The 15,205-nt window shown below is 44.2% G+C and overlaps 1 protein-coding gene across 2 annotated transcripts in view; it reads right to left on the reverse strand.

The window, feature by feature from the left end:
- DGKI (diacylglycerol kinase iota) overlaps positions 1 to 15,205 on the reverse strand; it is a 377,484-nt gene that overhangs the window by 207,601 nt on the left and 154,678 nt on the right. For both annotated transcript variants that reach the window (XM_054692700.1, XM_037514044.2), the window contains exons 4-5: positions 9,109 to 9,183; positions 7,709 to 7,765 (exon numbers count right to left, since the gene is read on the reverse strand). In XM_054692700.1, coding sequence (XP_054548675.1) covers positions 7,709 to 7,765; positions 9,109 to 9,183 — 132 coding nt within the window. The remainder of the gene's footprint in view (positions 1 to 7,708; positions 7,766 to 9,108; positions 9,184 to 15,205) is intronic.

Genomic DNA, 15,205 nt, shown 5'->3' on the forward strand with positions numbered 1-15,205 from the left:
TGCATGGCTCAGGGGTTAAAATCTCAGCACTACCAAGCTATCCCCAGCCACTGTGGTACGAGTTTGATCCCCAGCCAGGGAGCTGACCCACATGGTGCAGCAGACCTCTCCTGTCTCTCCTGCTGCTCCCCTCAGCAGTGTATTTCAGTCAGTCTGCCTGTTCTGCTCCCCACTCTGACTCTGGTGAATCCTCTCAAACCCACCCCCAACCCCGCACCTCTGGCCTCCATGGCCTTCATCCCAATGTGTGTTGTATAAATAAATAAAATAAATCTTTAATAAAAAAATAAATACATTTTCAAGAATGGTTCTTGTCTTGAGCTCTAGGGAACACAAAAAAGCCCTTTCCCTCCCGGACAGTGGTTCCTGGAACAGAACTGAGGTATCACCATAGGCTCTGCTATCAGGACACATTACAAGGGAGAAGGGTGTCTTCCAGGCCTGATGATACAATTACCCCCTAACAAATCACATGCGGCTCATTCCTCTTAGACTAGTACCTCTAAGGTACCTGCAAACTTCTGTTTTCTCTTGGCCTTTTCTGAGAAAACACACTTAAACTGAGATTAACAAATCTGTCATCAGGCCATAAAACACACTTTGCCTTCAAAAGGGCTATTAACATCTATTCAATCATTCAACAAACACTTACTAATGCCTGCTCCCTGCCAGGCACTGTTCTAAGTACACGGGCACACAGAACAGGTTGTTGTCAAGGGAGAAAATGTTATATCAGGGCATGAAATTCAGCATGACAAAAATACCTCTAATGAGCATCAGTATTATAAATTTTAAAATGCCACCTTTATTTCCCTTCATACTGTCAAATCAATTTAAAACAAAACAAAGACCCTGGGGGAATAATGGTCTTTTAACTGTAAGAGGCACTGTATGTTGGTTGAACTAATGAGTCTAATTTTTGTCTTACTTTTCCCACGGTGGCATTTTACTAAAACAAGGACACAATTCTCATGTTGTTCTCAGAAAGAAGCTAATAATAATAGCCAACATTTGTTGTGTCCTAACGGCATGTCAGATACTTCTTAAATAGCTTTACATATAATAATTCTCTTAATTTCCGTGAGTAGAAGTGCTGTTCTGTTGGTAGTAAAAATCCTGTGCATTGTTAAAATAGTGAACTATTGCCATATTGGCTTGCAAAACTGCAGTTTGGTGCCTATAATATCCCCTGGTCTCTCCCTGACTTCCACTGCACCCTTGCCCACGCACACACACTCCACCCCCTCAACATCAGAGACCATTTCTACCTCCATGTTGTTAGGCAACTAAAATATTAATTGCTGGTACAAAAGAGCTCCAGGATTCTGTTCCAACGAGCTCTCTTTTAAAAACAAATGGTGTTGCCTCATCAATGCCATTGGTTTCCCCTGCAAACTTAGAAAACCAGGCTGTGCATGGTTATTGGTGTTCGTCAGCAAGTTTAAATAAAATTCAATATAGGCAACTGTGGTCCTGGGACTGGCTGGGGCTTTCAGGACAGTGGCAGCAAGTCTAGGGACCAGCCCAGTTGTCAGTATTCAGGCCATGAGCTCATTGCAAAAACTGTCCTGGGGACAACAGCACTGAATGTTCCACCTCTACGTCACAGGTGAGACAGACCTTTCTGGCCTTCCACCTGCTGCAGTGAGAAGAGCTTCATCACTGCCTGTTTAAGAATAAGAGCTGCAGAGGACTGGGCAACTGACAGCTGGGCTCTATGCTGATATTGCACCATGCAGAGCACATTATCAGAGGATTTTATTGAATCATCATTATCCATGTCTGACTCCAATCACAGTCAGAAGTGGAAATACCAAAAATATGAAAACATCAAATGTATTATAATATATAGAAGTATTTCATATAATTGCCATTAGCTTAGCAGAAACTAAGGGAGAATGAACAGCATCACTGATGGTAAACGAAATTCTCTACTTGTTGAAATGATCAGTCACCTAATGATGATCAATTTAAGGAGGGTGACATTGAAGATGTTTGATGTAATTAGCTATGTGAAATCCTGGTTGACTCATGGGATTATTTAGTGACAGCTTCAATCAAAAGATTAAACCAACAATTTCCACAAATCAACAAGTATTTAGGAACTGACTTAATGAATCATTGGTGCTGCAGCATAAAATGTTTGGTAAGCAGATATATGATACCATGAAGTTTACTTTATTTAGGGAATGAGAAAGAACATTTTAAAATTGTTTGTTTACATATTAATATATATGACTCTGTAAGTTATTAAATATTTATAATATCATCCTTCCTGGGAAATAGGTAGGAAACTAAAACACAGACTGATAAAGTAATTTAAACAAAAGCACTACCACAGAAAAAACTGAGTAACCATCTCCCATCCACAGGTCTATGATTTGAAACATCAGCTGTCCTCCTACTCAAGGGTCTTCTTAGGCCTAAAATATATTTCTTCTTACATTGCTTAAACAAAGTTAGAACAAAGTAAACATCCAATAAAAATGTGAGTTGACTTGTATGACATTCTCAACCTAATTTTATTAACAATGAAATCATGCAGTTATCATTTTATCAATCAGGAAAAAATCAATTTCTACAGAATCTGCTGTTTTCTAATCCTCATTTCCCAGACACTCTGATTTTTCCACTACTTCCTTTTGAATGTTAGTCATATCTGCTAAATAACTTAACTAAAATTACTGAGGATCCTCTCACTGCAGAGATGAGTGTTGATGCATTGCCATTGAGATAGCAAAGCAAGGCTTCTTACGCCATAACATGTTTTCATTATTCATCAATAATCTCTGAATTTTTCATATACTATTTCAAGTATTGGGTAAAGAAAGGACTATTAGTTTATGGGTGTTAAAATCTCAGAGATACATATTTCAGGGTATATGTTCACAGAAACACACAACACATTGCTCAATTATTTCCAAAGAACAAACTTAGTTCATATTCATAAGAGGCTCAAAAAGATCTTTGAAATTATATTCCAGCTCATACAGTAAATGTCTAAGAAAAAAAGAGGTCCAGAAAGAGTCAACTTGCAAACTTACATTTAAAATTTTAAATTCCCACGTACAGCCACTCTATAAAGCAAGAAGGTCAGAGTTTAACAATCCCCACTCTAGATCCCTGCTCTGGGGACAATTACCACCAAGTGGAAAAGCAGCAGAAGTGTCACTTGAACACAGATCAAACTAATTTTAAAGTATCTGCTCTTTCATTTGCATTAAGGATAAACAGCCTAAGATATTTTAATTAATATTCTCAAATGGGTCATAGGCCTGTCATAAGCATCATCTTCAAATTACCCTCTTAGATCAAGAGTTCTTGAGCACTGTGCGAAATGGACCCCTTTATAAATGCATTCAATCAGCAGACATTCTGTGATTCTATCCCCTGTGTCCTGAAACCATGCATATGGGACAAATTCATCAGTATCCTTTCAGAGCTTACACTACAGGAAGGAGACTGCAGGAAGACATGCACAATATACATTTAAAAAATTATAATACACAAAAGATTTAAGGGAGCAGAACAAGGTGCTCTGATAAAGAATAACCTGCCACTGATTTAGAGATAGTCATCAAAGAAGACCACTGGGGGAAGCGGGGGACATTCTGTGCTCAGGCCTAACCTAAGAGATGGCCAGCCATGCAAAGAGATTTCCAGTGGAGCGATAATATGTGTATGTATCTGAAGGTGGGGAATAATGTGATGTGTGACTCAAGAGCTGAAAGAAAATCTTTGTGGCAACTGGATGGTTATGAAGAGGTAGACTGGGGCGAGACTGCAGGACTTTTAATGCCAAGGCAAAGGGTTTGGCTTTCCTCTAGGGCTGTGGAAACCACTAGAGGGTTTTAAGCTGGAAAATGACATAATGCAGTTTTCATTTTAAAAGATCATTCTAAATCATGGTGAATGGAAAGGGCAAATTAAAGGAATCACAGAAAAGCTATTATAGTGGTCAAAGTAAGAGATCACGGTGTCTTAGTCTATAGCACTAACAACAGACATGGAGATAAATGGCTAATTAGAAATATTTTTATAAATAAAATTGGTTGGGTGAGCAAATGAATCAGATATGGGGAGCACATGAGTAAAATAGCAATGTGACACCTCCCCCCTCAGTTTCCTCCATTGAGAAGCTGGACCAACAGCCATCTCCGTTTCTGTGGCACAAAAGAATTGGTAAATAATTTTATGATAGAAATAAGAAGTTTTAGCTTTTAATACATTGTATTTGAGGTGGTTACGACTCATTCACAAGTCATTGCGTGGGTGTGTCCTCACTATGTGGGGAATTCCAGGAAGACTTGGACATGTCATCCAGACATGATATTTAAATGCATGAGATTGGATGAGCTCTCCCAACAAGAGAGGACAGGCAGGAAACAGGCAAATATGAAGATTAGAGGAAAACTAGAAACTGGAGGAGGGAGTAATAAAAGAGAGGGGGAAAGAGTATCCCATGAAGGAAGAGGAAGCTTAGGAAGGAGATGTGTCAGAAATCTAGACAAGAGAGCATTTCAAGAAGGATGAAACATGAAATACTCCAATACGTTTGAAAGGCCACATAAGAAAAGAACAGAAAAAAAGGAATTTGGCATTGGCAATATTGAAAAAAAACTCCGGGTTTTTTTGTTTTGTTTTGTTTTTGTTTTTTAGTAAAAACCAGACCAGAATAGGTTAAAATGACTAGGTGGGGTGACAACTTATAAACAATTTATACAGATAACACTTTCTGAAGTTTAGCAGTGAAGGAAAACTGAGAATGAGAGCCACAGTTAAAATGAGAGCACAGTTGGTGGTTGAAGAATACTTTCATTGGTTGGTTGGTTTGTTTGAAGATGGGAACTATTCGAACATATTCATGCTGATCGGATAATCTAAAACGGGAGAGGGTGGTATTAAAAATGTGGGAAAAGATTGGGCTTCCCCTGGTGGCGCAGTGGTTGAGCGCTGGGCTGCAAAGCTGTCAGCAGCCTCTGCAGTGCCAGTTCGATCCCCGGCCACCAGCGAGGGTCCCACATTGGCATGACAGACCTTTCCTGCCACGCCCACTGCTCCCCTCAGCAGTGTGTTTCCTCAGTCTGCCTGTTCTGTTCCCTGCTGTCTCTGGTGAATTCTCTCACCCTCCCGTGCTTCTGACTGTGCCCAGTGCTTGTATAAATAAATAAATAAATAAAAATCTTTAAAAAAAAGAAAGAAAGAAAACATAGGAAAATAATATCAAGTCCTTGATAAAAAGACAAGGAAAAGTGTCCAAACGTTTCTAGGGGATCTACCTTCATGAAACTGAAGGATAGAGCTAACAACGTTTAAAAACGACCAAAACAACAACAAAACCCCTTGCATTATAAAGTGGCACATATAATCCCCTATTAAGAGAAAAAGAGCATGCTTAACGCTCAGGAATCTAAAAGTAGACATATGGATTCCCTAGCTGGACAGTCATAAACTCCATTGAAAAACACAAAATTCTTCTTTCTATTGTCCTATATGAAAAGACTCCTTCACTTGAGCTCTCACTGAGCTCTCTCCTGACCAGTGCTCGTGTGCACACAGATGGATATGAGTGTGCCCAGAATCCTGCCACTTTCCCTAGACTTCCTCATACCTCTCTCAGACATAATGGACACAAGGTGGGAGATGACTACAGTTGAGAAAAAGTTTGTTTCCTCTCTCAGTAATTCCACTTCCAACGTATTCTCTTTCCATGTTTCCTCTCAATCTCCTACTGTAACAATGTTTCCTTTTCACAGATTTTTTTCCCCATTAACTGTTCTTAAAATGTCAGTGATCCTCTCTCTACTTGGATATCTTTGATTCCTATTCCTTCCACTCATGTAGCCTCATAGTTGTAATGACTATCTATAAATACTGACAAATTACCAATGTCTTCCTTCCACCCTACATCTACCTCATAAGTTCCAAATGCAAATCCATTCATGCTTTCTGTTGGACAGCTTCAATGGGGGTTTTCAGAGACACCCCAAACTTTTCTTCCTTCAAAATCATATATAGAAATTTTCCCCATCCCCAGAGTTACCCTAGTTCAGATTATCATTATCTCTTGCCTAGATTACTAGAATAGCTCCTAAATGTTCTCCAAGATTCCACTGATAATGAAACTCTCAAACTGTAGCGTGACCTTCATGTGACCTTGGACTTCATGTCTTACTTGAAATGTTCTTGCTCACATTTATGTTGGTGTGCATGATCCTCTCCGTCAGAAGGCTCTTACTCATCTCCTAGCTATCCCCCACCTTCCCTTATATAAATAACTCCTTTGTGTCTGCGTTTAGTTACATGTCTTCCAAGAAGCTGCTTCTCTGACATCTTTCCTTTCTCTCTTATACGTAACTACACAGCAATAGTTTCAGGGGTATGCCAGCCAGGGAGGTTTCCAATGGAGATAAATCTATGCATGGAATTTAAATCAATCTCCGTGGGAATGGAGAAAGTATAATCTGGAATGGAGAAAGTATAATCTCCAAAAATCACATTCACCGCATTTTCTCATATGCAGGGTACCGCGTAAGATAGAAACAGCTGGGCCAGTGAGACTATGATCAAAGGACAATGGGTCCTGTTAATTGTAGGTTTTTGTTTTGTCAATCAGGGAGTACAATTTTGGGCCTGGAGCTAGAGCATCCATTATAGCACAGGAGGGATGAGAACATCTACCAACTGTCTCATCTTCTCTAATTTTCCCCATGCTGTGCTCGGGGAAATTTTCCCCATGCTCTCCTCTAAGTAAAAGTTGAACAAATAGGGCCTCCCGGTGGCGCAGCGGTTGAGCGCTGGGTTGCGAAGCTGCCTGCAGCCTCTGCAGTGCTGGTTCGATCCCCGGCTGCTCCCCGGCCCCGGAGGAGGGTCCCACATGGCGCGCAGACCTCTCCTGCCGCCCGCTGCTCCCCTCAGCAGTGTACTTCGGTCCTTCTGCCTGCTCTGCTCCCCGCTCTGGCTCTGGTGAATTCTCTCACCCTCCCGCGCTTCTGACTGTACCCAGTGCTTGTATGTATGTATGTATGTATGTATGTATAAATAAATCTTTTTAAAAAATAAAATAAAAGTTGAACAAATAAATGTGTGTGTGCAGCTCTCCTCCTGCCATCACCTCTACTTACCACTAACCCTGTAGCAATTCCTCACCACTATCATTTCCTATTTACCTGTTTGTGTTCACTGCCCAACTGCCAGGTGAGGGACTGAATACTAAATGTTATTCTAGCTGATGATTTATTCATTTATTTACTTAACAGATGAAAACATTGACATTTAGAAAGATGAGGTGAGATGTCCCGCATTGCATAACGTGAAGGGTGATTTTTAAATGAGAATGTTTCTGGGGTTCATAATTATGCTCAGTAACTGTCCTGACCCCAAATAACCTCTCAAAACTGAAAACTGGAATTAAAATGAGCAGAAAGATAATAAAATGATCTTTTTTTTGTTAACCACACTTCTCCCCATGCTCTCTGGCCTGGTCATTAAAACCCTAGCTCTCCAGTACATTCCATGAAAGAATACAGGGCTTACACACACAAATGTGGGAGAAAACTGGAGGTTTAACTGACTGTAATTATTGATATATTAAGAAACTGATGGGGGAAGATGGACTTTGTCTTTTAATCCCAGGAAAATATCTATTTTCCAATGAATCGATGGGAAATAATAAGTCATATTTGAAGTAGAGCTCTCAAATACTCACTTCTCTTGGTGACCTTGAGCCTCCTTCTCGAAATGTTGGTTTACATCTGAAATTAATCTATGATTTAAAAAAGAAAAGTATGTCAAACTTAATTGAGTAACTTGGAAAAAAATCAACAGTGACAGACATTGAGACAATAAAACAAAATCCCCAAAGTGTAAGAGACAAAGTTTAACATTATTCTTAGTCATTCGAAAGAATCAGTGAATATTCTACTGAATCCTAAGTGATTGTCTAGCTCCAATCCATGTCTCTTCAATCCCACTGATTAAATTAAAGTATCTTTGACAATAGTCTCTTTCACCATAAATTTGAGAAACTGAGATAATAAAGAGTCAGAGGAAAACTATAAGACAGTTAAAATCATCCATCTGTGCTTCGAATTTGAGAAGTAGGAAACTATAAACTTGAGAAATTTTCAATATGATGATGGCTGTTCATGCGTACACTCACGAGTTACTCTTTATTTACAGATTCAGCACTGCCTGGTTTTTAGCAGGGGAGATCTAGTATATTTACAACTTTGAAATGGTAAAAGGAGTGTAGAAATGAAGTATATGGGTAAATGGAATTTGGAACAGCTAAGTAATAATAGCAATAACAATAAAATTAAATGTTAGTAACTATTACCAGTTGGCATGATTGTCAATGTGTTAATGAATCTCAGTGTTTGAACACGTGTCTACACAGCAGCTGGAGCGCAGAGAATGCACAGGAAGTCATGTGGAAATGGATTAGGAGTGAGAAAGGGGAGGGAACAGGAAAAGACTCCCTGGTAGAGTCTCTGCCTTCCCCTAATGACAAACAAATAGACGCTAGAGAATTCATTTCTTCTAGAGGTGGCATGTCATTTCCAGGCCCCCTGAGCTCTCACCACCACCACATTAATGCTGTTCAAGGTTGGAGGAAGCCTCTGAGACCTGGCTTCCAGCCCAGCAGTGTCTCCTTTGCAGCCACTTCAGGAAGAAGGGAACTCAAAGGTTTTATATATATATATATATATATATATATATATATATATATATATGCAATGGTTTAAAGAACTTATGAATTTTTTTTTCTTTAAGAAAAAACATCTTGTGGAAAATTCTATGGTGAATAACAATGTTTGAGGAAAGAGACTATGGGGGAAAAAATTAGCACATACCAGGCTTCTCCCTGGAACCTTATCATTCTTTCTCCCAAGAGTCAACATAAAGTCATAGAAACTTATACTTGAGCAAACAATAGAATGATTGAACCTTGAGTATTGTCTTTCCATTGTTACTCTGGTAATAGTACTGGCCTTCCAGTTTCTTAAAAGGGCAATTTCAAAAAGTTGGAAACAGAAATTGACACCTGGTATTGAAGTCCAAAAACTTGTAATGTAGCAAAAACTTCAGCAGGTGGCGCTGGCTCACCTTTTCCAGCTGCTCGATGCAGGCAGTGTGGACTACAATTTTACAGACGGCACACTTCCTCCTGAGAGCCGATTTCTACAACATTAGATTCAAAACACAGGAAGAACTGTTAATCGTTTGTTCTGAAGAGTTTCTTGGTAATTAAAAGCATGTACACAACTAAAACAAATGTCATCGTTTCTATTACTAGGCAAATTTAAAATTCATCTAATACTATAAATAATACAGCGAATTCATCAACAGTCCTTTGACCAAGCAGCTCTAAGTCCCCATGATTTAAGATGACCTAGATTGTCTCTGTAAAATTATAGTAATTATAGTAGCTGCTACGCTTAGAATACATAATCTGGACCGACTTCTTTATTCTGTTATTTCTCAGTAGCATGACTTAACATTATAGGCAGGATTTTCCTCCTTTTTTTTCTTTTTAATATTTTTACTCTAGTAGTTAAGGGACACGCCAACATGCACATTTAGGTCCAAGTTCAAAACAAGGATTCTTTCCCAACTGTTAGAGTCTACACCTCAAGGGGCAAGCTTCTATCTTACTCACAAATCCATACTAAGCTGCTTGGGTTTCTACCCAAATCTTCATGAATGCAAAAAGACAAATCTAACTTTCACACTTAATAAGTAGCAGCAGCAACAGCAGCTAACGAGATTCTATTACATCCTAGGTACCAGGCAATCCGCTCCACCCTAAGAAATAGATGCCGTTCTTACTCCCACAGTAAAGACATATCCAAGGTCATGGGAAGTGATGTGTCCAAGGTCACATAATTAAGACACCGCAAAGATGGGCAGTCTGGCTCCAGAGCAGAACACGTAGACCACAATATGAAATTTTCTTCATAAATCCTGTAGTGTGATGGTTTGTTCTACAGAGAACAGTCTGTTTTCTGTCTCCTGTCTTTTTACCAGATTAGGTGTCCTTCCAGTGTCTGTCTCTGCGGCTCTCACTTCCCTAAATGTCAGCTTGAGACAGTTAACAATTTGAAAAATCAGCTAATTAAGGCTTATAACCATCTGCAGAATTAAGTGACTAAATTGTGAGTGAAGGCCTCGGGTCTTGTACATAGTAGTAAAATATTTGGATTTTAGTTTCTCTACTGAATAAACTGCTTCTTTGAATCAGAAGTGTTAACTGCTCACTTCTTGGCTTATGAATAGGTTTCAACTGGATAAAGTTATTTAAAGTAGTGGGAGCATAAACTTAATAAGCTTTTGGACAGCATTTGGAGTGTCTATATTCCTGAATTTTACCCTTATATTTAGTTTAAATCTTGCAAATAAAAATTGTGATATAACCAAGCAAAATCACTCTATGTTTCAAGCTATTTCTATCCAGAAGTTTATGAAGCTATTTCTATCCTGAAGTTTATGAAGCAAAATCATTAAATTTAATGCAGCGGGTTAGTTGTTATTCCTCGTGTTAGGACACAGCTGTTAATAGAACCTAGCACAAAACCATAATTTAAAAACAAATATGACCTGGTACCCAACATGTTTAAAAATTAAGGGCTGGGCCTCCGCTGGTGGCGCAGGTGGTTGAGCGAGCACTGTGAAGCTGTCCGCAGCCTCTGCAGCGCTGGTTCCATCCCAGCCGGCCAGGGAGATACCCACATGGCGCAGCAGACCTCTCCTGTCTCACCTGCTACTCCCCTCAGCAGTGTATTTCGGTCAGTCTGCCTGTTCTGTTCCCCACTCTGTCTCTGGTGAATCCTCTCACCCTCCTGTGCATCTGGCCTGTACCCTGGTTCTTGTATAAATAAATAAATCTTTTAAAAATAAAAAATAAAAGTTAAGGGCTGTGTGGGGCCTCCTTGCAGCTCAAGGTAACTAAAGTTAATGTCGAAGTCTGACACCAAGAAGCATCTACCAGGCTAGCTAGACCCAATCCTTATTTACCCTTGAAATGGGGATATCTTGCCAGCGGCCCACACCTCCCCTGCTGTGGTCTATAGTCTCTGCCTACACACACACATACACACACACACAGGCATCCGCGCACATGCACACACACACGCACATGCACACACGCACACACACACACACACACACACACACAACTGCCCAGGTTCAACCACCGGAGGCCAGAAGTGGAGAAGTCGGGAAACACTTAGAGCAGGTCCTTGGAAAGTCACTGTGTTATTAGGTGGATGAGAAAAAAAACAGTCCCGCCCACGCTGAAGGAAATGGTGACAGGTGTCTGAGGACCCGCTTTCCTTACCCGTGGTGGTTCCACTAAAACTTTCCAAGAACTATGGGAGAATTAAGTGCGGGCTTACCGTGGGGTCCCCAGAGTCTGCCTGCACCCCGCCTGGGTGTCCCTGTCTCAGGAGAGCCCAGCCAGGCCAGTAACTGGCTGGACACTCCTGGCCGGCAGGCCTAGGCCCACAGACCCACTGCCAGGACCACTTCTCCCTCCGCCCACCTGGCCGGGGAGGCCTCAGCGATGATAGGATGGAGGGGGGGGGCTGCAGTGAGGAGTCCGAGCCCCCTGGGAGTGGGGACAGCGGGGAGCAGGGCCCAGGGAGAGGCCCAGGTAAAGCAGGGCAGACAGGCTGGCGGGAGGGTAGTCTCCTCCCCAGATTCTTGGCCCCTGGCCTTTCAGGAGCTGAATGCTGAGGGAGGGTTGGAATGCAGGCAACAGGGAAATGAAAGTGAAGCAAGAGGAGTCTTAACCTCCTTTGCTCCCTTTACACCCAAAGCTCAGGCTCAGGGCACTGGAGAGGGCTGGAGAGGCTGGGAAACAGGCACCGGCTGGGCCTCCTTTATCCTCTCCACGGCTGGGGTGAAGGAGACACTCGGCAAAGTACAGGGAACGGCCGGAGTCCGCAGCCAGGAACTCGGTGCCCTTCCAGTGCCGCCGCCTCTGTGGGCACCACGGCCAGGAGCTCTGCCGCCGCAGGAGCCACGGTAAATGAAAACAAGGCTTCTTTGATTTATTTAAGACCTAATTAGAAGACAAGCACACTTGGCAAGTCCTCTGGGGAGCCTGGGATGCAATCTGTAAGTGGGTATGAGGGAAAATGCAGGATGACGTTATGGGGAGGTTCTGTTCTGGTGACTTCCAGGCTGAAGCGCGGCCTCCGCTGCCAATCATGCGGGCTCCTCGCCTCTGGACAGAGCAAGCGGGGGCCAGCTGGAGTCCACGCACCCCCGGCGGGGCTCCCCACTACGCCACTCAGTCTCTCGGTGACAGGAGGGTTTTATGACCGAGGACCTTGGAGCAAGCACGCCGCTTGTCTGGAGGGCTCCCCTCAGCTGCAGGGAGACCCCGCCTGCGCGGTAGAGGACCCCAGCCCCGTCCAGCCCGGCTGGCCTTCACCTGTCACAGTCCCGTGTGACTGCGCCCGTGTCCTCTGGACAAGAGAGGCAGGGCGAGAACTGAGTCCCCCTGAGACAGGCCCCACCATCGACACTAAACGAGGCTGCTGATTATTTGAAAGAAAAGGATCCGGACCGTGAGAGGTTGGCAGGGCCACGTGCACAGACGCAGGAAAGGCTGCACCGCAGACCCGCGCCCAGGCCTGCCCCCGCTGGCCCTTCCTCCGGAGCCGAGGCCCGACGTGGCCCAGACGTGCGCCCTCGGGGCGGGACGAGGCGCTACCGTGGACAGTTCTGGAGCCGAGTCAGGGACCGTCAGCCACAAACAACCTGAGCCTCGCTGCACGTGTGAGATGTGCTGAGGGCGGGGTGGGAGAGAAAGAGGAGGCAGCTTCTGTTCTTCCTGGGAGGAGAGCGAGCCACTCGGGGAGAGAAGGGGGGCTGAGAAGAAAAGGTCGCGGACAGGAGGAGGCCAAAGGCTCTCTAAGAGGACCGCTCAGACAGTGGGAGTCGCCATTTGGAGGAGGGCAGACTCTCCGAAGCTGGCTCAGTAAAATGGGCCAAGCGGAAAGCAAATCCCTCCTTAGAAGAGGCACACAGTTGAGAACTCGGGGTGCTCCAGCAGGCAGGAGAGCCCCTCTCAGTACATGGAAGGCACGGACAGGCCTCAAAGAAGCCAGGGTGGGTTTTAGGAGCCCCCTGGGGCCCACAGTCGCTGGGTAATGGTGTCCATCTGCATGTGCTTCCAGGCCCCAGGATGCACGGTCAGGGTGGAGGTGTCAGCGTGTGTCCCTGGTCAGGGGGAAGGCGGAGCAGGTGTCCTTGGGCATGAAGGGTGGGCTCACCAGTGTGTTAAGCCAGAGGAGCTGTGCCACAAGGGGCGGCAGGAGGAAGGCTGATGGGCAGGGCGAGTCCCCAGAGGCCCAGGGTAAAGAGAGCAGAGTCCCAGGAAGACAGGCGTCCTGTGTGCCCCTGTGCCGCCTGTGACCCAACCCGAGCACACTTCTGACAGCTGACAGGAGCCCGGGAGAGACTTTAGAAGGGGTTGGGGGAGCAGGAAGAGACAAGGAAATGGAGTAAACTGGGAGGAGGTGGGGACGGACGGCCAGGTCACACGGGGCTTGAGGTCATGGTTAGGACATTAGCTCTTTCCCTGAAAGAGAAGAAATAAAAGTCCACAACGATAATTCGCACATCGGTCAATCAGAGCCTGGACTGGCGTGAAAGAAAGCAGAGAAGGTGCCAGAGATGCAGTGATACTCTCCCGGCCACATCAGGCCTCCGCCAAGGCAGCACACAGGCCTCATCCTCAGGCCTGTCTTTCAGCAGCGCAGCCAGCGCCTGGTCTCTGCACCGCATGGTGTGGCTGCCACCTGCTGCGGCCTCCTGTTCTGCACCCTCACGCCCTTATCCCTGGGCTCACCTAGCAGCCGGCCACACAACTCAGCCACCACGCTCCTCCCCCAGCAGGCTCAGTTCCATTCTAAGGAGCACGCACTGCGGAGTGACTTGTAATGAAGTGTTGAGGTTTCCAGAAACACCATCTCCCCTGCAACCTCAGCCTATAAATGTTAGGTAAGCAGGGCCAGCCCAATTCAGGCACGGAATGGACTGTCCACAGCTCCCCCGGAAACAGAGGGAGAAGGAAAACTCCTCGGCATTGCTTGGACACAAGAAGTTTTCTTTCTCCCCAACAGCCAGTGTATTTTATATTTCTTATTTGAAGAGCAAGAAAACCAAGATCTTAGAGCACAAAGCTAAGGGGAGGGAGCGAACCCTCTGTGGGCTGAACCCAAGGGCCAGGCAGACCCAGGAAAACCTCCCGCTCCTGAAAGCAGCCTCGGGCCCACCCAGGAAACACACTTTGGAAGGAGACAAATGGTTAGAAGTCACGTTAATTGAAAGCAAAGTTAATGTCTGGTTATAAAGAATGATGCCTTATTTTGTTCTGAACATTGTTAGGATTGGAAAAGGCAGGCAGGATAGCACGGAATTCATTTTAAGAGGGAACAAAGGTCCAGGCCTGTTATCTCCAGAGTTTACTCAATTAAAATGTGAACCAAATCATCCTCACTACCATCAGTATTTTAAAATTGGCAGAGAAGCTCATGAATTTTAATATTTTTTTTTAATGAGAAGAAAGTGATCCATACAAGGCTCCTGTGATGGCCTTTAATGGAAAGTGAATTTTCTCCGGAGGATCTTAGATGTCGGATACACATGAGTGTTGACTCTCCCTGTAAAGGACCTTAAAGATAAGGCAGCGCTCTAGACGTCCTCAATCCCAAGCACAATGGTACTTAAATGGCAAGGTTGACCTGGACAGTCACATCACTGAACGCAGACCCTCATCCCTAGACAAACAACAGGGTTACCACTCAGAGCAGTCACTGTTCCCTGTGCCAAGGGTGCAGGGAAGCACAGGACTTCACAGTCCTAGAGCTGAAGAAAGCTTGTGTTCTGGTGGAGGAAATGTGCGGACAGAGGAGGGATCAATACCATCATAAGTAACCGAGAGGGAAGCCTGTGGTGAACGATGAAGAGGATAGACAGGGGGCAGAGAGAAGGGACCATCAGCTTGTCACCTCACAAACCCGTTCCTTCTTGTCACCTCACAAACCCATTCCTTCTTGCATTCAGCTCGGCCGAGGGAGCAGATGATTGCAAGGCCCTGCAAAGTTACTGTTCTGGGGTTGCCTTCTGGAGATCAGTTTCTGAGAGTCTATTAAAACCCCCTCTATGCAGGAAGAACGGCTACATGTCTAAT

The sequence above is a fragment of the Talpa occidentalis genome, unplaced genomic scaffold (assembly GCF_014898055.3).
Source record: "Talpa occidentalis isolate TD23 unplaced genomic scaffold, MPIMG_talOcc4v2.1, whole genome shotgun sequence".
NCBI classification, from domain to species: Eukaryota; Metazoa; Chordata; class Mammalia; order Eulipotyphla; family Talpidae; genus Talpa; species Talpa occidentalis.